The sequence below is a fragment of the Anabrus simplex genome, chromosome 1 (genome assembly GCF_040414725.1).
Source record: "Anabrus simplex isolate iqAnaSimp1 chromosome 1, ASM4041472v1, whole genome shotgun sequence".
Lineage (NCBI taxonomy): Eukaryota > Metazoa > Arthropoda > Insecta > Orthoptera > Tettigoniidae > Anabrus > Anabrus simplex.
The window spans coordinates 336,687,470-336,709,883 of NC_090265.1; the positions used below are offsets into that span (position 1 = coordinate 336,687,470).

Sequence of the window (22,414 nt, forward strand, 5' to 3'; positions counted from 1 at the left end):
TAAAAAACTAAGACTGTAAATCACAGGGGACAAGAGACAAAGAAATTAAATGGAGATAACATAAGACATAACGCAGTCTAGAGTGGTATTTTGGTAAAAATTATTCAAGCGTTTCGAGGAGAAAGAGAAGAAGAAAACACTGTGGATGACATCTTGATGGAAGAAAGGAGGAAAAACAAAGTGAAATAATGAGGCGCTATTGGAAAACAAGAATGGAAGCGGAAAACAAGAAAAGAACATGAATGCACTGTATTATTTTACGTGGTCCTTAGATGTTCAAATCAGATGATTATGATGATGATACTGATATTTCAATAGTTGAAGGTAGTTAGATTTGTAGCACTGGCCCAATGAAAAGAGACTGAGAAAATTTAAGATATTAATTTAACTAGGACCTTATACGCTCCAAGGCTAACATACGTCACATGGTCGCGCTGTCCTCCCAAGATTTGATCCGTAGTGGTCAACGAGCAACGGTCGAGCGAGGTTCGATAAATCGATATCACACAAAGCTGCTGACGGGGTTGTTCTTTTAAAACCATTACCTTCGTCACTCTCGGAGGCCACAACGGCTATATAGGGATGATGATGATGATGATGAAGATATGACTTAACTAACGCAAGCAGTGTTACCAAATCTCTAGATATAGCGACTTGTAAGCGTTTTAAATGATAAAACGTTTTTTAAGTGCCTAGCAAAATGGCTAGCGGCATTAAAGTGTAAATTCAAAAATAACGACAAAAGTAGCAATTTTGATAGTTTTCATATTTTCAGGCAGTTTTGTGCTTGCCAACTTCCAGTGCAGAATTGGTGGTTAGTGAAAATAACATTGTTAAAACAAAATTACGAAACCGTTTATCACTTGAAAATGTTAATAATCCTACTAATGTTCAGTAGTTTGTTTACGTTGTACAGAAAATGCACCCATTCGAACGAATGTCCACACAGTAGGAAGTATTGGCAGACATCCGCACAGCTGTTTACATTGCTGCGGAGTGCGTGAGTTCCTATAGATACAGCATTTCTGGCACGGAAAAAGATACGTCAATTCAGGAAAATAAAATGTATCAGTCATTTCTTAATTTGTTAGTGCATATCAATTTAATGACAAAGCCAGCGACTTGTGAGGTTTGCCTTTTGGTGGGATACTAGCGAATTTCTGATTCGCGTTTAGTGACTAACACATTTACCACTCATTCATGCATTTAAGGGGCCGGACCGAGTGGCTGCGACTGCAAATTGCCTCAGTCCGGTGGTATTTGAAGCTACTCTTAAACGCCAGTCTCGTATCGGTTGATTTACCAGCACGTTAAACAACTGTTGAGGGACGAAGTTCCGGCTCCTAGTGTGACGTAAAACTAATAGCATTATTATTCTCGTACTTAAACACTTTCTAATACCAACCGATAGCGTCCGGATGTGTTGTGCATCCCAGAACATGGATTACGAACACCAAACCAACTATAGGTTACTTCTCAGAGGGTCGATGATGATGATAATAATAATAATAATAATAATAATAATAATAATAATAATAATAATAATAATAATAATAATAATAATAATGTTGTCTGTCCAACCCTTGCCCCTTTTTCCTACGGGGTCGGGTATGAGGTGAGATGAATCTGTCGTGGCGGTTTTTTATGATCGGATGCCCTTCCTGACGTCAACCTCATCAGAGGAGTTAATGAGATGGAATGAATGACGTGATATACGATAGTAGGGAGAGGGTGAAACCCGGTGCCGGCAGATAGCCTACTCCTGCCGAATTAGCACCAAGGGGGTCTTGCTCAAGGCTTAACGTCTCCATCCGACGGACGAATCACCATCAACAGCGTCATATGCCCTCACTCCATACGAGCACTGCGGAGAGGTTTGGAATTTAATCCAGGCTTTTAGCACGCAATCTAGTGATCAGAAATTGTATACCACCACCTCCCCTACCCTGCCGGCTAACATTATGATGGTGAACATTTTTTTCGACCAACGGGATTCGAACCGGCTAACCTCGGTGTCAGACTGTTTAGACTTCAGCGCCTTAATAATAATAATAATAATAATAATAATAATAATAATAATAATAATAATAATAATAATAATAATAATAATAATAATTTAATATCCGTTATATCTGCAAACTGTCTTATCGAAGGCTAGGGCGTGGGAAGTTTTCCCACAATACTTTAACGTGCCAGAAGCCAAGTAGACGAAGGTGTAAGAACCCTCAATTGGTATCCAATCCCAGCCGAGATCTTGGCAACAGAAAGCCGGCGACAAAACTGACGACGTCACTGTTGTCGGCAATATTCGTAATTACTAATAATCTTCAGTCAAAATATGTAGATGACTGTGCGCTACTGTTTTAAATTTTCTTCATTCGTGGGTCTACACAGTTTTTGGTGAACCTTGGCCTCTTCTACTATTGTCCGTCAGTTATCCCGACCTTGTGCAAATACTTTCTAATTCCGGTATCCTATTTTATACATCTAACTCTACTGTTTTAATTCTTCGAATAAAGCATCAATAAAAACAGAAATATATAGATAAAGCTTCTGTACAATCTCAGGATGGAAAGAAAACCTTATCTACCACAGTGTAAGGTACAGTAAGAGCATGTGTATGCCAGCCGAGTATACACATTGAAATGCACTAATTCCTAAAGTGAAAACATGGTGAGCGAGTAAAGCCACTAGACTTCAGAACGAAGTTAATTTGAAGCCATAGCTTGTGTTACATGTAAATGTTACCAAACATTAAGCAGGCTAATGGATTTTAATAAGGGATACATTATATTTTAAGTTAACTGTATCTTGGTTCATCCATTGGAATGGCTGTAGATTATATTCCATGAAAGAATTAAAAACTCATTCTTAATTCTATATAATGGTATGTTCTATAATTATGGCTACATTGTAAGTTATCTGCTGTGAAGTAGTTGAACTCGTAGTTCGTTCTTTGTTCTGTGTCAGTATTGTATTCCTCCGGACAGCCGCTTGTTGCAGTAAGATCTCATTAAAATTCCTGGTAGGGGTTATAAACCACTTTAGACGCTACAATTATTAGGCTGGGCTGCTGGCCGAACGGACCAGGTCAGCTACTGTGCGAGCACACATGATGAATATCAAGAGCTGAATTCAGAGAGTCCAACAGGCACATCATGGTACAAAACTGAGTAACAAGGAAAATATAATGTAAATGACGTCGATTTTAACATCTCATTGACTGCTAATAGTATCCAAGGGTACTGGAATATCCAATTTATGTTTAAAATGATATTTTCTTACACTTGGCAACATACAGCATGTGTGAATGTCTTGAGTAAACAGTTCCCAAATGTTTTCATAAATTACTGTTATGTTATATGAATTTCACGTAGAGTAGTTAACACTGAATTAATTACGCTCATTTTAGACTTAGGATGTAGATCTTTTAGTTTTAGTCTATATTAAGCTATATTATTATATTATATAAATTAAGTTTGAACATGTACAATGTATTCAGTATCAAGCCGCATAATGTGGTTAAGTGTAAGAGAGGGCCAGAAGCCACTATAAATAAATAAATAAATAAATAAATAAATAAATAAATAAATAAATAAATAAATAAACTTTATTAAGTTATCGTACAGATTAGGTAAAATTCAACCGAAAGATACAGTCAACGTAGCATTTTAATAGAACATCAATGTATAAGGCAAGCATACAGTCTTCTTTCGGGATATCAGACCACGTATCCATTATAAATACGAAGATATGTCAACGCAGCCTAATGTCCGGAAATAATGTTCTATTAAAATGCTACGTTGACTGTATCTTACGGTTGAATTTTATCTGATCTGTACGACAACTTAATAAAATTTATTTATTTATTTATTTATTTATTTATTTATTTATTTATTTATTTATTTATTTATTTATTTATTTATAGTGGCTTCTGTCCCTCTCTTACACTTAAAAACATTATGCGGCTTGATACTGAATACATTGTACATGTTCAAACTTAATTTATATAATATAATAATATAGCTTAATATAGACTCCGGCCATGAAGCAAACGCCAATGCATACAATGGATACTGTTAAGAAAATAACGAAAGAAAAGAAACGCTTATAGTTTTCAGTGGAATCTTAACTACAGAACATGACTTTCAATTAAACAAGATCATATGTATCGGCCTGGATATGAACACCGACCGCCTTGGTGAGATGCCAGTGACGATATCATTTGGTTATCACGCCCTTCTTCAGTCAAAGACTCGCTACTGAAAAGCCATTATACGCTCGACAGCAGGTTTTACTATCATGCTTGCTAGTTTTTTTGTTTATGTCGCACCGACACAGATAGGTCTTACGGCGACGATGGGACAGGAAAGGGCTAGGAGTGGGAAGGAAGCGGCCGTGGTCTTAATTAAGGTACAGCCCCAGCATTTGCCTGGTGTGAAAATGGGAAACCACGGAAAACCATTTTCAGGGCTGCCGACAGTGGGGTTCGAACCTACTATCTCCCGAATACTGGATACTGGCCGCGCTTAAGCAACTGCAGCTATCGAGCTCGGTATTACTATCATGAGCTTTATATAAAAGAACCTGTAAATGTATAAATAAAATGTAATCGTTCTTATTCACTTATCTGAACACTTGACAACTTTTATCCGAGCTAAAGTACATGAAATACTTCAGACGAAACCACAGCCTTTTGATTCGAATGCTATGTATAATTCTAGGTCTTGCCACTAATGATCACTTGATTGACAGTCACGTAAAACTCTCAACTTGCTCCCATATTTTTACAAATTTAAGAAAAGATTTCCGAACCTGACGCTTCGACACACTTAGCCACACGCTTATGAACAACGAAGTAATATTTTTTGCAAATTGCTTTACGTCGCACCGACACAGACAGGTCTTATAGCGACGATGGGACAGGAAGGACCTAGGAGTGGGAAGGAAGAGGCCGTGGCCTTAATTAGGTACAGCCCGAGCATTTGCCTGGTGTGAAAATGGGAAAAAACTGAAAACCATCTTTAGGGCTGCCGACAGTGGGGTTCGAACCCATTATCTCCCGAATACTGGATACTGGCCGCACTTAAGCGATTGCAGCTATCGAGTTCGGTATGAAGTAATATTAAGGAATTCACAACATATATTCAACTGGTAAATATAAAATAATTAAATATACGATTGTATCCAAAACTTTTGTCTTAATTTCTACCGGTCACAAGGGCCAAACACCTTTCAACATTTTTGAGGGAATCCAGTTCGCAGCAGATTCCATGTCAACTATACCACTGACTAATAAGTTTTCTCGTACGGTTCTAGCTGTCGAGATACAGTTACGTTGCACTAATTTTGTAACCTTTAGAACTTTTACAGCACAACAAATCACTACATTAATCTACACTGTGGACGACTAGCTGACAGATTTAATTAAACAGATCGGGCTAACGGTTTACTGCAGAGATAACGGGGTCATGAAAACGTAATAAATTACTGGCTAATAATAACGCTTTGCATCACACACCTGAGCTGGAATGACAGGAAACGAAACCTGAAATATAGTATAAAAATACTGTTTTACGCTGGACATCATATAACTACTTATCTATAGAACTAAATTTTAAATTAAAAGATGGTATTAAGACTACCGTTTAAACAACTTCCACATTAATTGTTAACGAGATCTGCCATGTTTAGAAGGTTGGTATAACTGTTCCTTTCAGTTTTCAAGCTGATAGTTAAAAGTCGTTTTAGTTTCCTCTCTTAAAGTAGGTGAATTCAGTGATTGCTGCGTTTATCGTACAGGTCTTCGTAAACAGTTCATTTCCAGTCATGAATGCAAGGACAGTTTTAATGTTATTGTGTTTCAGAGTTCACAATTACTACCTGGTCAGTCTGCATGTCATATTATTAACTAAATGGATAATGCTCATTTTTATATTGACAATACTTAATGACACCACTGGACAGAATCCATGTTTTCTTTCTCAGTGACGACTTGTTAACAATGAAAGTGCGAATTGTATTTCGACCTATAATAGGTGTATAGTTTCGAAGCGTGCTTGGATCAGTGAGCGTTACCAAAAACATGAATGTTTTAAAATAATAATAATAATAATAATAATAATAATAATAATAATAATAATAATAATAATAATAATAATGACGACTGGCCTCCGGAGAGGCCTGGTGCAGGTCTTTCTAGTTGATGCCTTATAGGCGACCTTCGTGTCTATGAGGATGGAGCCCTACCCATGACAAATTATAATGCTGAAGACGATACACGCATACGCACACACACACACACACACACACAGAGGGAGTGAGGGAGAGAGAGAGAGAGACTCGAGCCATCGAAATTAACCAGTGATGAAAAAAAACTCCGATCCGGCCAGGATTCGAACCCGAGACCCCTTGCATCAAAGACCAGCACGCTAACCATCTAGCTATGGAACCAGATAAAAAGAAATCGTGTCCTCTTCCCGTGGTGGTGTACCTCTTTTTCAGGCACACCTGCGATGGGGTTGAGATGTATTTACCTACTTAACCACACACCAGCCCTCTTTACAATCTTCAATTTCTGGCAGTACCAGGAATCGAACCCAGGCCCTTGAGGACGGGCGTGAACCATTACACTGCGGAGGTGGACAAACACCTGTCCTAATTCCGATGTGGCGCAGCTCCTTTCAGGTACACTCCTAGTGGAGATAAGGTGCACTATTTACTCTGGATCAGTCGAAACCGGCTAGAAACTGCCAGAAACTGAATCCGGGTCTCTCAGACTAGAGAGGTAAGGTAAGGGTTATTCTGCCCGAAGGCAGGTCCGAACCTCCGCAGAGGTGTTCCTGAGCCGGAGTTTACGTGCGGTAGCGTGGCCAGTTCCTTTCCGCTCCTCCATTCCCTTACCCCCAACCAACAGCGCGTGGCAACCCATCCAACTCCTGACCACGCCCAATGTTGCTTAACTTCGGAGATCTCACGGGATCCGGTGTTTCAACACGGCTACGGCCGTTGGCTTAGACTAGAGAAACAAGGTTTAAAAGGCATGTCCCCAAAGCAGAAAGACAATAACGTAGAACAGAGGTCAATCAAAACGATAAGGTTTATTAACATAAGTTTGGCAAGAAAAGTTTAAGATATGGACATAGAACAAGCAAAATGGGGAAACACAGAGAGTCGAATACTCACATACATAGTTTGTGAAGATATATCAATCACAATCGAGTCGTCTGACTCATCAAACTGGATCTCATAAAATGTTACACTGTCGCAACAGAGGTATCATAAAAAGTGATACAATTATATTCAATCATTACCAGGCAGTAGTAATTAAAACGTGATCCAAAGTATTTATTTCTTAGAGACCAGATGTCATAAAGAGGTGAAAGTAGCAGATTTCACAGAAGAAAAATATTATCACGGCTCCCCAGATAAAGTCAAGGCTTTTATAAAAAGAAACATAGCTCCCAACAATCTCCATAGAGACTGCATCCCCAGAAATTAAAAAAACGCCAGTGGAGCAATACTGGCAGAAAAGAAAACAAATATAGAACACAAGGAGGTTAAAAAGGAGTTGCCATAGTTACGGAAACAAATAAACATGAATCAAATGAAACAAGTAAAATGAGAGTAAAATCCCGAAATAAGCACGTAAATCAGCTGAGCAAGCCGGAAACAATAGCGAGATAAAATAAGAATAATGATAAAAGCAAATATCCATAAGATACTGAAAAATAATACAGGACCGATAACCATACTACACGCCCCCCTCCCCCGCCCCACACACACAGGGACCAAATATGCGAAGCAGTATGAATAAATAATATAATATCATGACACGTTACGATAAGAATCGTAACAGAATAACAAGAATCGGTCAATGGCTCATGAGCTTGATCTGAGAGCACAGATCGGATATCGGGGTCGCCGCAAATAGGCCTGGCTCACCCAGTCGACACCATAACCAAAATAACTTACACACCGCAAGCCACGCATTCATATCGCACATCAAGGCGAGCATGAATCGTAAAGCATCAGCGTTAAACCCAATCAAAAACCACAAACAAGCTCATCACGCACACGAAACAATCGAAGCAGTGCTACCTTTCGCTCAACGTAGGAACAATAACATAATAAACAGACATGAAGAAAAAGGAAGGACACTGAAATAAGTCTGCAGCAAATAAATAAAAGAATAATACGCAGAACAGGGATCTCTCGGTAAACAAAACCAGCATAACTATGGCTAGCCAAGGAAGGATAAATAGAATAAATACCTGGAGATTGAAGAAATCAATTGCATTGATTCTAAGTAACAATATCCATTGACTCTGAACTGAGAGAGCCATACAAGGTAAAGTATGAATCTTTTTGAAATACCATTTATATGAGATGAAAATTATCTCGTAGACTAATGTCTCCATCTTTTTTTTATCCACGCCATTATTGCCCCCAGATCAGAGATTACATGAATCAAAGATAAGCTAGAAAGACATGCTTTGGCAATCCTCCGTTATATGATGGATGGATGTATGTATGTATGTTCAGTCCGTCAGCGATGCCGCTGGTGGGATCCTCAACAGCTCTGCCATCAGCTGTCATAGATGGCCTAGTCATCACTGAAGAGGCGTACTAGGGAAATGAAGAGTGAGGTAGTTTCCCGTTGCTTTCCTCACCGAGCCAGAGTTGCTATTACATATCAGTCTGCCAAGCTCACTGAAATGCATGCACCAACCGACCCTATGAGCAACATTTTCACACCATTCATAGCAGGGACTGGCTGCATAAGGATTGGCATTACTAGCATCGCTCATACCTCAGTCACTTTCATATTGTCAAAGCCAAAGATAGGACAGAGACAGATCTATGAAAGTAACAAAATTGCTCTAGCCTATACCAGAAGACATAGTGCACTGTAAACGCTAGGTCCTGCCAGCAAGGCACTTATATGATGTACCATCTGTCTAATCGGGATGAACTACACGTCAAGATAGACAGAGAATACTAACCAGTCACAACTGACTGACCTATGACGTCGTAAAGAATTTGATATCAGTAAAGTAAGATATGAAGATAATGAGGTGTGGCACAGTACCATATTTTCTATATACCAGCTCTCCTGTCATTCAGGGCCGGATTAAGTGGGGGGCTAAAGGGGCTGTAGCCCCGGGCCCCGCGTGCTAAGGGGCCCCGGCCCTTGGCTGAACCTAAAATTTTATAAAAAGGCCTGCTGCTCCATCTCCGTGCATGTCGTGGAGTCAACGTGTAGAGCGTGCAAACACGAGAGTATGCAAACATGACATTACGCCATTCATCCAACATCCCATTAAGACGTTGGATGGCCCATGTTCTCCTCTCAACACGGATGAGGATTCTCTAGTGCAACACGTCGAATCGGTCGAAGTGACCTTAACTGGTCGCTATGCTTCCGATGCGTACAGTTCGTGCAGATACACAGTCACTGGTTGACCTCATGAAATCATCTCGTAACTGTTGTGCAGTAGAAGTTGGTCTCATGTACGCAGTTACGAGGCTATACCGATCTTAAGGTGGCGTTGTCATCTTCGGTCGACCTCCCCTCTGTCTGTCAGTCGCATTGTTGATCTAAAGGTACCTGTTCCACGTTGTTGACACTGCACTTCGTGTAATCCCTACGATGCATCATACTGCTGCTTGTGTATGTCCATACCGAATCAATGCCACAATTATCCCGCCTTGGTCAAACTGGGAAATACTCATTGCCCATGAAACGTGAACACTATTTGAAGCTCATACTACACTATATATACTGCTACCTGTCTTCACCTGAAATGGCATAGTTCACCCCAGGCTCGACACAGACCGTAGAGTGACGTCTGCTGTATTGTAAAGAGGCAATTGAATTATTTGTGTGTATACGGTGCTCTTTACCACTTTACCACAACAGGACTGTAGATGACCTACCTCAAAACGTGCCTAATTCCACAATGTTCAAAACTTTTTCGAGGTATCATAGATCAACTCTTAATTGTTATAACTCACTAAGCGGAGCATATTGAATACTTGTGTCAATTTATAATTCATATACTGTACATTTCGACTCTAAATGTGACAGAAAAGCACATATGACAACAATAACCTACCCGAATGCATTTCCAAATAATGCCTTACTTTAGGAGGAATAAAACAAAAGAACATGCAAAAGGATATGGTACTCACTTTTCAGCAGCGGTAGGTCGTTGATGAAGCCAGCGCTATCGTCTACGTTGGTGTTCTGGAAGATGAAGAGACGTGGAATTAGGCAAAGCAAAATTCGAGAAATGTAAGAAATGTGACAGAAGTTTAATTCTGCAGAATTTTAAGACATGGAAACATTCGATAGAAATAAAAATGAATATACTGCTATTGAAAATCAGAAGTAATCAGTCAATTCTCTTCATAAAGCCTTTAAATACTACACATTTTCCCTGTGTTCACTCAGATCTTGTCTATGTGGAATGCATTGTTTTGTAGAACTGATTACTAATTCTTTCTCTATGAGTTCTAAGAAATCTCACTAGATCTGTCAGCAGCCGGCTAATCACCCCTGAACTACACCGTGCCGTGTTAGTCGTTGTTGTTTTACAGAGACAAACAGCTGTGAAATTATCAGTTCCGCGCTATGAAAAGAAGGCTAACCGCGAACAGGGAGTCAGTGCTGGAATTCAGTAGTTGGAATGGAGAAGCTGCAGCGTTGGCTGTCGGCAGTGTCCCACCGGTATCAGAGTATCCGAGCGGAGTACAGGGTGTGTACTGCCTTGGAGTACTGTGTATGTACCGTCGAGGAGTAAGCGTTTGGAGCTTGACAGCAGTAGTGCTGGTTGCCGTATGTGCCCCGCCGGAGTCAGAGTATCGTCAATTACTGACAAGAGTACTGGCTGCTTCCTGCCTTGGAGTACTGTGTTTGTGTACTAGCGTGGAATGAGGACCGCCGTTGTGGAGTCAACGTGTAGAGCAGGTCATCCTGAAATAAATTAAAGCGATAAAGCAGACGGTGTTTTATTCGTAACAATGCATACACATTATAAAAGAGAATGCCGGTCTGGGTAGCTCAGACGGTAGAGAGATTGCTTTCTGAACCCAAAATGGCACGTTCGGTCCCAGTATAGGGGTATTTAAAGGTGCTCAAATATGCCAGCCTCATGTCGGTAGATTTACCAGCACGTAACAGAACTCTCACAGCATACAATATTTTCGTCACCACAGGGTCTACGAAAACCGTGGAAGTAGGTAGTGAAGCGTAAAACTATTATTATTATTATTATTATTATTATTATTATTATTATTATTATTATTATTATTATATTAAAAGGGAGTGAGTAGCTATTTAAGGTTGTGGGGTTAAGAGAATGTGTACTAATAGCGAACACATGACTGCCACTTCCTTTTGTAACAGGTCTCATTACACATTCCGCTTGGAAAAAGGCTACGCGTGGTGCTCATTGTTTCATCCACTCTCAGCTTAACTTAATTATGGTTTGGAGCTGTTTTTCTAAACGGTAGCCGTTTCTCTCTTGGTTAGCCAAGCGTGTGCCCCTACAGTTGGCACTGTGAGGACTTCGTGCCGTTTACACGCTCGGCCGCGTGAGACGGCTATTCCCGTGCCGTCACTACGTAAATAACAGGTGGCTTTGAAATCAAACAATATTTATTACCCTCATATAGCCCAATGGTAAAGGTATGAGAGGAGTAAAATACGGGCTCAAAAGTAACTCTTCATAATGCTAAGCAGAAAACCTCGCGAACTATCAATCTTCAGAACATGTTTCTGGTTTTCTAGACATAACCTAATATTGTAAATCACGTAATATGTCTAAATCTGCACTATAATATATCGCTATTATTTCCAGAAGCTAGACAGAATGCAATTCAGCATAGCTCGAACTTTCCCCCAAGAATCTACAGTTCTAGTCTTTCAGGCAAACAACTCAATGTTGAAAACATCCTAGGGATATGAGCTACGAATTTTAAGTAAATAAAATATAATAAAGTATGGGAATATATTCTTTATTTATTCCTAAAATCACTTTGGTAGTGGCGACCCCATCGTACTAATAGCCTAGGCTATATATGATTCATTCATTACGTCCCCGACCCGTCAATGACTGGAAAACAGGTTGTAGGTTTTCATTCATTCAGTCAAAGTAAATCAATATGAAACTCACAAACCAAACGCAGAATTAAAAATCAAACATCGCACTCTAGATAACCAAACTTGTGACAATGTTATAAAATTGTCTCCAAAAATTAGTGGAGACCACTGATATCTATATCAGCTGATATTAGAAAAAAAATTCTAGTGGTTTAACGCAGCACAAACACATCGACGACGCAAGGACGGGAAATGGCCTAGGATTGGAAAGGTAGCGGCCGTGGCCTTAATTAAGGCCTAGTGTTAAAATGGGAAACCATGGAAAACCGTCTTCAGGGCTGCTGACCCACCATCTCCCGAAAGTAATTCAGAGGTTTTAATACAAGCATATTAAAAATTGAGTAATTAACTTGTATAAATGCCTACAAGTGGAGGCACATGCTTCCCCTAGTGCACCGTCACTGCATTGTCCTACATAAGAGGCTTACAGTGCTGTCTCAACGGCGCAGTAGCCACCAGTGTCTTGGAAAGGTGCAGCAATCCAACTGATGAGCCCACTGCTACACTGGGGCGAAACGCTGGTAATTTCACGATTGAAAAACCCTAAAGAGCTTAAATGCTTAATATGAAAAAATATACTGTCGATCCTAAAAAGAGGTGAATGGTGATCACAGGATACTGCAGATGGCTGAAAAATAACGTAGCAGTTACTTTGTCACAGTTACATGCCTGTCACTGTTACAAATGTAACGAGGACAAAAATAACAGGTTACCGAGTAACGACAACAGAATAACGTACTAGTGAAAACCGTAACTGGGAATTGGGAACTGGGAACTGTCACTAGTAGCAACTTACAGACAAATGTGACCTTCAGAGTTCAGATAGTACGCATGTCTTCCAAGTGAGAGCGCTTTCGTAGGAGATTGCTTTAAGTCAAATACACTATAGTGTGTAAAATACTGTATAGTGTATCTGTTTAAGTTGCTACTCGCATCTGGTAACTAAAAGTGCAAACTATTATGATTATGACATATTGAACTGCTCAGGGGTAATCCTTGACTCAGACATCGCGCAGGGCTACCTACATTATATTATTATTATTATTATTATTATTATTATTATTATTATTATTATTATTATTATTATTATTATTATTATTATTATTATTATTATTATTATTATAAGTTTCACCCGTATATTTTTCTTGTACCATAAATAAATTAGTATGCTAACTTTCCATATTGATATTATAGATTACATATTATAGATAACATTACTTCATTTTACTTAATCGATCCTCTTGTACCGGGTCGTGTTCGACGTTTGGCAGACAGATCATCATGTTTCCTTGTCTTCTATCCTTTATCGGGGGGCACTGTTTAATTCACTCCTCTAGATTTCAGAAAAGACGCTATGTCGTCTTCTCATTTCATCCGTTGTCTGCCTCGTGAACTTCATAGCAAATACGAATGCGTGTTTTGCTGCACCGACTTTCATCAGTGTAGTGATGCGTGCGCGCATGTGCGAGGGAATGAATGGGACTTTGCCACACAGCTGTAAGGAGAGGTCAGCATCCTGTGACCAATAAAATGTGAGTAACGTTGTACGTCATGGTTAACTGTTACTTTTCATAGTTACTTTATTGTAGCAGTGACAGATGTAGCAGTTAAATAAAAATAACCGTTTGTCACACCTCTACAGGATACTAACAACATCCACTTGTGCCATGTCAAGATCTAGTTTTATTCGATTGACCTTATTAAGTGCCCTCTCTGGACTCTATATCCGATCATCTGTGATTATAATCTTTGAGAGTGCAACAGACTTTTTAACATACTTCCCAGCACGTTAGGATTTCAGATGTGATTCGAAAGCGAAGAGTTAAATTTTTTGGACATATTTCAAGAATGCCTGATGACAGACTTGCCAAGAAAATCTTTAACCACTTCAATAAGCCCAATAGGAAAGGCAGCTCTTATGAAAAATGGTTTGTTAACACGAAGAAGGATTTGCAAGAAATGAACATCACACATCAAGACATCCGCAATAGAACCACCTTCAGAAAAAAGCTACACTCATTTAAGGGTTTCCTAGAGCCAGAAACAGCAACCAAGAAGAAACAACAATGGACGGCTGAAAGAAAAGCAGCAAGCAGGAGGATGAAGGAGTACTGGCGCCAAAGAAAGTTTAAATCATGAGGAGTCCACAGCTGGCCAAAATCGATAAAAGAATAATAATAATAATAATAATAATATAGATTAGTGTACTGTTAATCATCTTAATAGCATGAAAATCCATTTTGCACTACATGTCAACCAGTAGTGTTATGATTCAATTCAACAGTTTTAACGAAGCACATCGACTGCGCCACACTGCTGGTTTTTAAAAAATAATTGCTCTGTCTCTTTCTGTTACTTGTGAGTAACATTTATTAGATTGACAGAGATATTTCATCCAAGAATGAACACTCTGTGAAGGTCTGAAAGAAATAGATGCCGCAGATTCTGTAACGCCCAGACCAAGTAGCGTATTGTCATTAATCTTACGAGCTCAATGTCCACTTACTAAAGCAGGTAAGGAGACAAGAACTGAGCCCTGGTCTGTGGAATGAGCTGTCTCTGCAGTAATCAGCACGGAGTCACAAAAAGCTCGCAGTGGGACAGGTGATCAGAGAAGTTTCTCATCAAGTAGAGCTGAGGTGAGCAGTGTCCCTTCTGGACATGCTGGCCTACATAACGTGGGAAGGTGTCCAGTGCCCATGGGTCTTCCTGTGCACACGTTTCTCTTCTCATAAGAAGCAGGAACCACCGAGATGATTTCATCAAAATTGTGTGTCCGGCGGAAACTCCTCGAAGTGAAGAATGTTAACGGGAATTTCTTCCATACTACTTTCATTTAACTCCTTTGCGTGTGACCAATTTAACGATTTCGTCTACTTCTGATAATTTCTGATGTATTCAAATATCAAAACAGTCTTTTTTCCTACTAATGTAATCTAGTGAGAGGATTTTTAGACATTCTGATCTTCTTGCAATAGTTCTCAGGAAAACAGCATCACAGTTCTGTCGAAGATATTACATAAGAAACAGGAGTCGAAAGACCTGTTTCACGATACGTATACAAAATTCCCTATAGATATGTCAGACCGGATGAAAGCCTCGAATGTTAACTCTTATATAGGCTATCTGATTTTATACTATTACGACTTAAATAACCGCACCGTACAACAGAGCTCCTCAGCAACATCCCTACGAATCTTCCTATGTTGTTCTTCTTATTACGTCATTTGCGTTTTGGAACAGCGGTATTGAACTCAAACCGAGTGGCTGAAATGGAACATGCAGATCTCCCACGGAATGACAGCCCCCAGTTGTACAACTCAGGTGACTGCGAGGGTAAGGAACTAACATTAACCTTTTTAGCCCACAATCTTAGAGAAGATAGTTATAGCACTTAAAGCCCAAAATCCTCTCCTTCAAAAGTAGGCCTACTTCTCAAATTCAACATTCTTATTTTATATTACGAATCCACAAAATTCAAATGAAAGGTAATATTAAATTATACCAGTACATTTTGTAAAAATGAATTTGTATCAGAGTGCCTTTCATTTTCAGTTTTGACAAAATTGCTGAATGGTATGGAGAAGGAGTAAGAGATTTAAATAAATAAATAAATAAATAAATAAATAAATAAATAAATAAATAAATAAATAAATACATGTAAAACAAACTTGAATGAATACAGTCCAATGAACTCGGGTGCTGCAGGAAATACTAGGTGAGGAAAGGAAGTCGTAAGGAAAGAAGATGAATATTGTTTCTTTGACAGTAGAATGACCTGTGTAGGCAGGATAAGGTGATAAAATGTAGACCAGCCCAAGTAAAAAGATCTTCATGAAAATAAATTTGATCACTTCAGATATATGTATTAAGATCCTTCGAAAGATATTAGTATATAACGTGTCAATGCATGGAAAACAAAAGTTGACAATAACTGGTGCAGAAAGCCAGAATAGCAGCTTTCAAAATGTGGTGTTACGATGATGATGATGATGATGATGATGATGATGATGATGATGTTGATGATGCTTGTTGTTTAAAGGGGCCCGACATCTAAGGTCATCGGCCCCTAATGGTACGAGATGATGATGCTCGTGGTTTAAAGGGGTCTAACATCTAGGTCATCGGCTTCTAATGGTACGAAATAAGACGAAATTTAATGACAAATTAAAAGTCCAAAATCCTCCACTGACCAAAATTCAAAACGTGAGGACGAAGAATGAATGGATGGATATGAATTTAAAACAATCACTGGATTTGACTCTCACATTCACAGAAACTGACGTAAAACAATAGTATTACTGACAAAGGACTGCTTCTATAGCACAATAGTGAATCGATGATGCTTGTAGTCTAAAGGGGTCCAAAATCCAAGTCATCGGCCCCTCATAATGGTACTTATAGCTAGGAAAGTAGGACCATGCTATTTGTCATGTTGCTATACTAATCAAAAGTAGCGTAGACTCGCGGTATTCCACACATTATGGTACTACTCACAGGTAATGAAATTCACACATGGAATACAGACCTATGGTGTTACGCACATTGCGGCGCCATTCTCTTTGCTAGTTGCTTTACGTCGCACCGACACAGATAGACATTATGGCGACGATCGGATAGGAAAGGCCTAGGAGTTGGAAGGAAGCGGCCGTGACCTTAATTAAGGTACAGTCCCAGCATTTGCCTGGTGTGAAAATGGGAAGCTACGGAAAACTATCTTCAGGGCTGCCGACAGTGGGATTCGAACCCACTATCTCCCGGATGCAAGCTCATAGCCGCGCGCCTCTAACCGCACGGCCAACTCGCCCGATGCGGCGCCATTTACAGGCAACGCAAACCTGTGTTCATCACATAAGTGTACTAACCGCAGGGACTCGTACTATCCCGTAGTGTTCCTCACATAGTGGGTACTAATCATAGGCAAGCCAGAACCATGGTGTCGCTCATATAGTGGTACTAATCACAGGTACTGTAAAAGCCGACAGCGCACTCTGTTGCTATTAATCACAAACCTATTTTGTACCTAACATAGTGGTACTACGCGCAAATAAAAGCGACCCATGGTGTTCCCCGCGTTGTGGTAGTAATTACAAGTAGTCTCATGGTTCTTATTCGATCATCCCTTGGTCGCCCCTTTTAGTCGCCTCTTACGACAGGTAGGGGATACCGTGGGTGTAATCTTCGTCTGCGTCCCCCACCCACAGGGGCAGACAGAGAGAAAAAAGAACAAGAAGGGATCCGTCACTTCGAAAAATGAAGTAATGGACGAAGAAAGGCAAGGGCCACGGAAGGGCGTGAAAAATGAAAGACTCCCTAGCCCTCGGAAATCTAATAGCGTTGGGGTCAGAAAAGAACAAGAGTTGATCAAGGGAGGTCGGACAGGATAGGAGGCTGGCACAAGTAAGTGGAAGCAATGCCAGGACTCAGATAAGGGCCCTCTTGGTCGCCAAACAACGCTCCCAAGTTGAGAGCCCCTGGGGACCTTTTTAGTCGCCTATTACGACAGGCAGGGGATACCGTGGGTGTATTCTTCACCTGCGTCCCTCACCCACAGGGGGTTGTGGTGTTACGGAAGAATGCTAAAGGTGAGATGGGTAGATCGGTTCAGGTAGACGCGTCTTGAGAATCCCAGGACTTGTTAGGTTGCTCTTGGAGGGAAGTGTAGTGGAAAAGAGCGGTAAAGGGAAGCCAAGCCATGACTACGGCAAAATTATTAGAGTTTATGAAGGATGAAGGAGATTTGAAGAAATTAAGAGATCAACACCGGATAGGGTGGCATGGAGTGTTGTATCGAACCAGTCCGTCGGGAGCGTGATAGCCGAGTAGCCTAGTCACTGGCGTTTCGTCAAGGCGGCCGCGGTTCGAATTCCAGCCAAAATATGTGGTATCTTTTAAGTGAAAACTCGCGTCCCTTTAGTTCAGAATTCATGTAAAACTGGAGGTCCTGTAGCCAAGATCGTGATATCAACTGTGGCGTAAAATTACAAGCTTTCTTTAAACTAGTCTATCTTATTTACAACATTATGTTACGAAGGAAGAAGGTATTTGTACAACGAACGTTTTAACTACCCTTCTTCATCATGGATGTAAATTCTTGAAAATATTAGTAGAAAATTGAGCCTTAATGTTCGTCCCTCTTCTTAAGGAGACGCTTTATAACCACCCCCTAATTTAAGAATCCCAGACATTATCGCCTAACCTCGAACGTATTAGCATAATTTATAACACTTGTCACAACTTCTTACCCTTCCTCGAAAATTGGGATGATGGTTTATTATAATTAGCCACGGATATAAATTTACTGCCATACTTTTATTCGCTCAGCTGTCATATTTTATAAAAGGAATTCTTTATTCTTTTATTTACGATCTAGGATAACCTTGATCATCAGTCCCATGTGCTTAAAGCGCACCTTCGCCAAAGGTTTGGGCAAATGAACTGACTGTATTGAAATTGTATGGCAAGCCATTAGGCTACTGTTTATGGTGTTTCGCCGGCAAGAGCATTGTTTAAAATTGTAACAGCCTCGCATACAAATTGGGCATGTGGCATTTTTACAGTTATGCTTACTCGAAACTATCCAAGAAGTCTCAATATTATCAGCCAGCCGCACGGTGTAGGGGTAACATGCCTGCGTTTTATCCGAAGGCCATGGGTTTGATTACCGAGCTCGATAGCTGCAGTCGCTTAAGTGCGGCCAGTATCCAGTATTCGGGAGATAGTAGGTTCGAACCCCACTGTCGGCAGTCCTGAAAATAGTTTTCCGTGGTTTCCCATTTTCACACCAGGCAAATGCTGGGGATGTACCTTAATTAAGGCCACGGCCGCTTCCTTCCCACTCCCAACCCTTCCCTGTCCCATCGTCGCCATAAGACCTATCTGTGTCGACGCGACGTAAAGCAACTAGCAAAAAGAAAAACGGGTTTGATTCCCGACGAGGTTAGGGATTTTTACCTGGATCTGAAGACTTGTTCGAGGTCTACACAGCGTACGTGATTACAATTAAGGATCTATCTGACGATCAGATAGCAATCTCTGCCTGAAAAGCCAAGAATAACGGCCGACAGAATTCGTCGTGCCGACCACACGACACCTCGTAATTTTCAGGCCTTCGGGCTGAGCAGCGATCGCTTGGTAGGCCATGGCCCTTCGGGGCTGTTGCGCCATGGAGTTTGATTTAATATTATCACATTGAACAAGAGAAGAGCTCTGGTGAGGATAGTCTATAAAGCAGCCCCATTATATTTTATGGCTGTGAACCAGTGACTGAGAAAATACCTCGGAAAGAAATATTTTGCGCAAAACTCACGAGCCAACGTGTGACCAAGGCATGTCGAGAATAAGAACTAATCTAGAGTTACAGAACTTATACAGGTCATGTGATATTGTGATATAGTAGTTAGCATAATAGAATGGCTAGGACGTGTTGTAACAATAGATCACAGGATACCTAAAAGAGTAATATATTTCAAACCAGGAGGAAGTAGATCTGTTGCAGGACAAATATTAGGATGGTTGAAGGAACTAAAAAAGCCATGAAGAGGAAGAATAAGAAGAAGGAGGTTATAAATCTAATTGAGAAACAGGTGTTCTTAACTTCTAAGGAATGCAAATATAATCCGCAAGTGAATGTAAATTAAAATGAGTGCAATGAAACTGTACTGTAATAGAAGTAGTTTGTGGTCTTTCTGATAAATGAAAAGTACTCACATTTCATGACAATTTGAATTTCTGAAAACTTATCTGAAGTATGGTACTGAAGGAGATAAAGCATATACTGCAGCTAGTGAGGGAAAGACGCGGAGGACATTCTTTGAAATGAGTTACTGTGAAATACAGAAAATGAAGCTGGTATATCGGATCGGAATTTGTTTACCAAGTCGAATTAGTGATATAATTTGGTGAAATTTTACAAAAAATTGAATAAAGTTGATAAAATAAATTCTGATCCACCCAGGTTTAGGTTGCTTAGCTATGAGGGAAAGTGTTTGGGATGAGAAGAGCAGGTGGTGGTTCGACATGAATATGGGAAACATTAGAGCAAATCTAGGCTTCAAAAGTTATGCAGAAATTGCAAATAACAAGACTGTAATACCAAACCAGTCAGTGGATTTATGAGACAGAGAAAAAAAAAAAATAAAATAATAATAATAATAATAATAATAATAATAATGTGGATTTTACATTCTATTACCTAATTTTACGGTTTCCGGACACGCTGAGATGCCGGAATTTTGTCCCCGAGGAGTTCTTTTACGTGTCGGCAAATCTACCGACACGGGGCTGACGTACTTGAGGACCTTCAAATACCACCGGACTGAGCCAGGATCGAACCTGCTAAGTTGGTCCCAGAAAGCTAGCGCCTAAACCGTCTGAGCCATTCAGTGCGGCAGCGAATATGACTTCCTTGGAGATAAACTAGACATATCAATTCATGATTATTTCGAAAGTTCAGTTTAATAAACTCGAAAAAAAGTTGAATTTCCGGGATCAGGGGTACTTCCGGACGGTATGTAATTAATAATTCTATAATATGGTTACTGTACGGTACTAGAACTGGGAACAATTTCTCAGTTCATCAAGAAGTTCCTAATATCGTCATTTACCGGCTAAACTCTGGCAGCTCCCGTTTACAAACAGTTAGGGTTCAAGGGATACAAAGGCCTAAATGATGATAATTTTAAAATTTTAGCAGCACTGAACTGAACCATCGATTACTTGTTTATGCTAGCGTTAACAAGTGATATTTCATATTAGATAAGAACCTCGACCTGCCAAATAGTCAGTGGTGTGAAGTAATGTTTAACTGACAATCAGGCAGTAGGAGGTTGTCTCTTTATTAAGTCTATGGCTGTCCTGTAATTACCTGCGGCAACGCCTCACCGCGCATTATAAAGTCATCTCTTTTCCATTTCACACTTACTTCATTGTTAAGAAAAAACATTTTACCATTTCATTTATTTGGATATCCTTTGTCTGGCTTTATGTACAAACTACTAATAACAAACCACTACAATAAACTTCCCCTCCGAACTCCGCCCACCTCGCTACGTGCCCATTCAACACAGCCCTCGACAGCTTCATCAAAGGACGCTAACGTACATTCTGATATTCATGTGCTCCCTGTAATATGAGAGGGCTAGGGAGCAGCACAAGGGAGACTTGGCGAAATCGGTTTTTCACAGTGTTTGTTGAATGCTTTTATATATTTGTCATATAGTTCGTTCGACATAGTAGTTCTACAGTCTGCTTCCCAAGCAACACTCCCTTTGGATATGAAAAGAGAATTTAAACAAAAATGAACTGAATTCCATAATTTCTATTGTTTTTTCTCATTCGTAGCAGTCTCTTTGCTTCACTCGGTTGTGAAATGAAATTAAACTTCACTCACATTTACATTTCACAATAATACTTGCCACTTAAAAATTTAATAGGAAGACTGCAATAAATAAATAAATAAATAAATAAATAAATAAATAAATAAATAAATAAATAAATAAATGAATAAACGATTCCTTATTTTAGTATGAAATCAAGGAATGCAGGTCATTGCAACTTTTTTTTTTTTTTTTTTTTTTTTTTTACAAATTGCTTTACGTCGCATCGATACAGGTCTTATGGTAACGATGGGATGGCGAAAGGGCTAAGAGTGGGAAGGAAGTGACCGTGGCCTTAATGAAGGTACAGCTCCAGCATTTGCCTGGAGTGAGAATGGGAAACCACGGAAAACCATCTTCAGGACTGCCGAGGGCGGGGTTCGCACCCACTATCTCCCGAATGCAAGCTCTCATCTACATGGCTCGAACTGCATAGCCAACTCGCTCGGTCACTGCAACATCTTCTGTTGAGGAGCTAATGAGGATGAAATGAATGAGGGTGAATGAAATTGAGGATGGAGGTGGAAGGAATCTGCTATGGCCTGTGCATATTAACTGTCCCAGCATTTGTCTGGAAGTAAAAATGGGCAAGCACAGAAATCCATTATCAGGGCAGCCGACAGTGGGACTCAAACCCACTTGTCTACCGAATGCAAAGATTGTGCAGTATCTTTATAATCAGCTTCCTGGCACAGTAATGCAGCTTCTACTGAAGTCTCAGTCCCATTTATGGCTGTGACGGTATGGAAGCTTCTGAGATGTGGATGGTGATTAGTAATGACCTTCAGAGCATGACTAGTGCATCTGAATGTTATCCAAGGTGCTGCCCATAGGGCCAGCAGCGCTGCAATAGTATTTTATGGCCCATTGA

At 40.0% G+C, this 22,414-nt stretch overlaps 1 protein-coding gene across 2 annotated transcripts in view; it reads right to left on the reverse strand.

The window, feature by feature from the left end:
- The window catches only part of TfAP-2 (transcription factor AP-2), a 630,614-nt gene that overhangs the window by 182,380 nt on the left and 425,820 nt on the right, over nucleotides 1-22,414 (reverse strand). For both annotated transcript variants that reach the window (XM_067142506.2, XM_067142496.2), the window contains exon 4: nucleotides 10,195-10,249. In XM_067142506.2, the coding sequence (XP_066998607.1) occupies nucleotides 10,195-10,249 (55 nt within the window). The remainder of the gene's footprint in view (nucleotides 1-10,194; nucleotides 10,250-22,414) is intronic.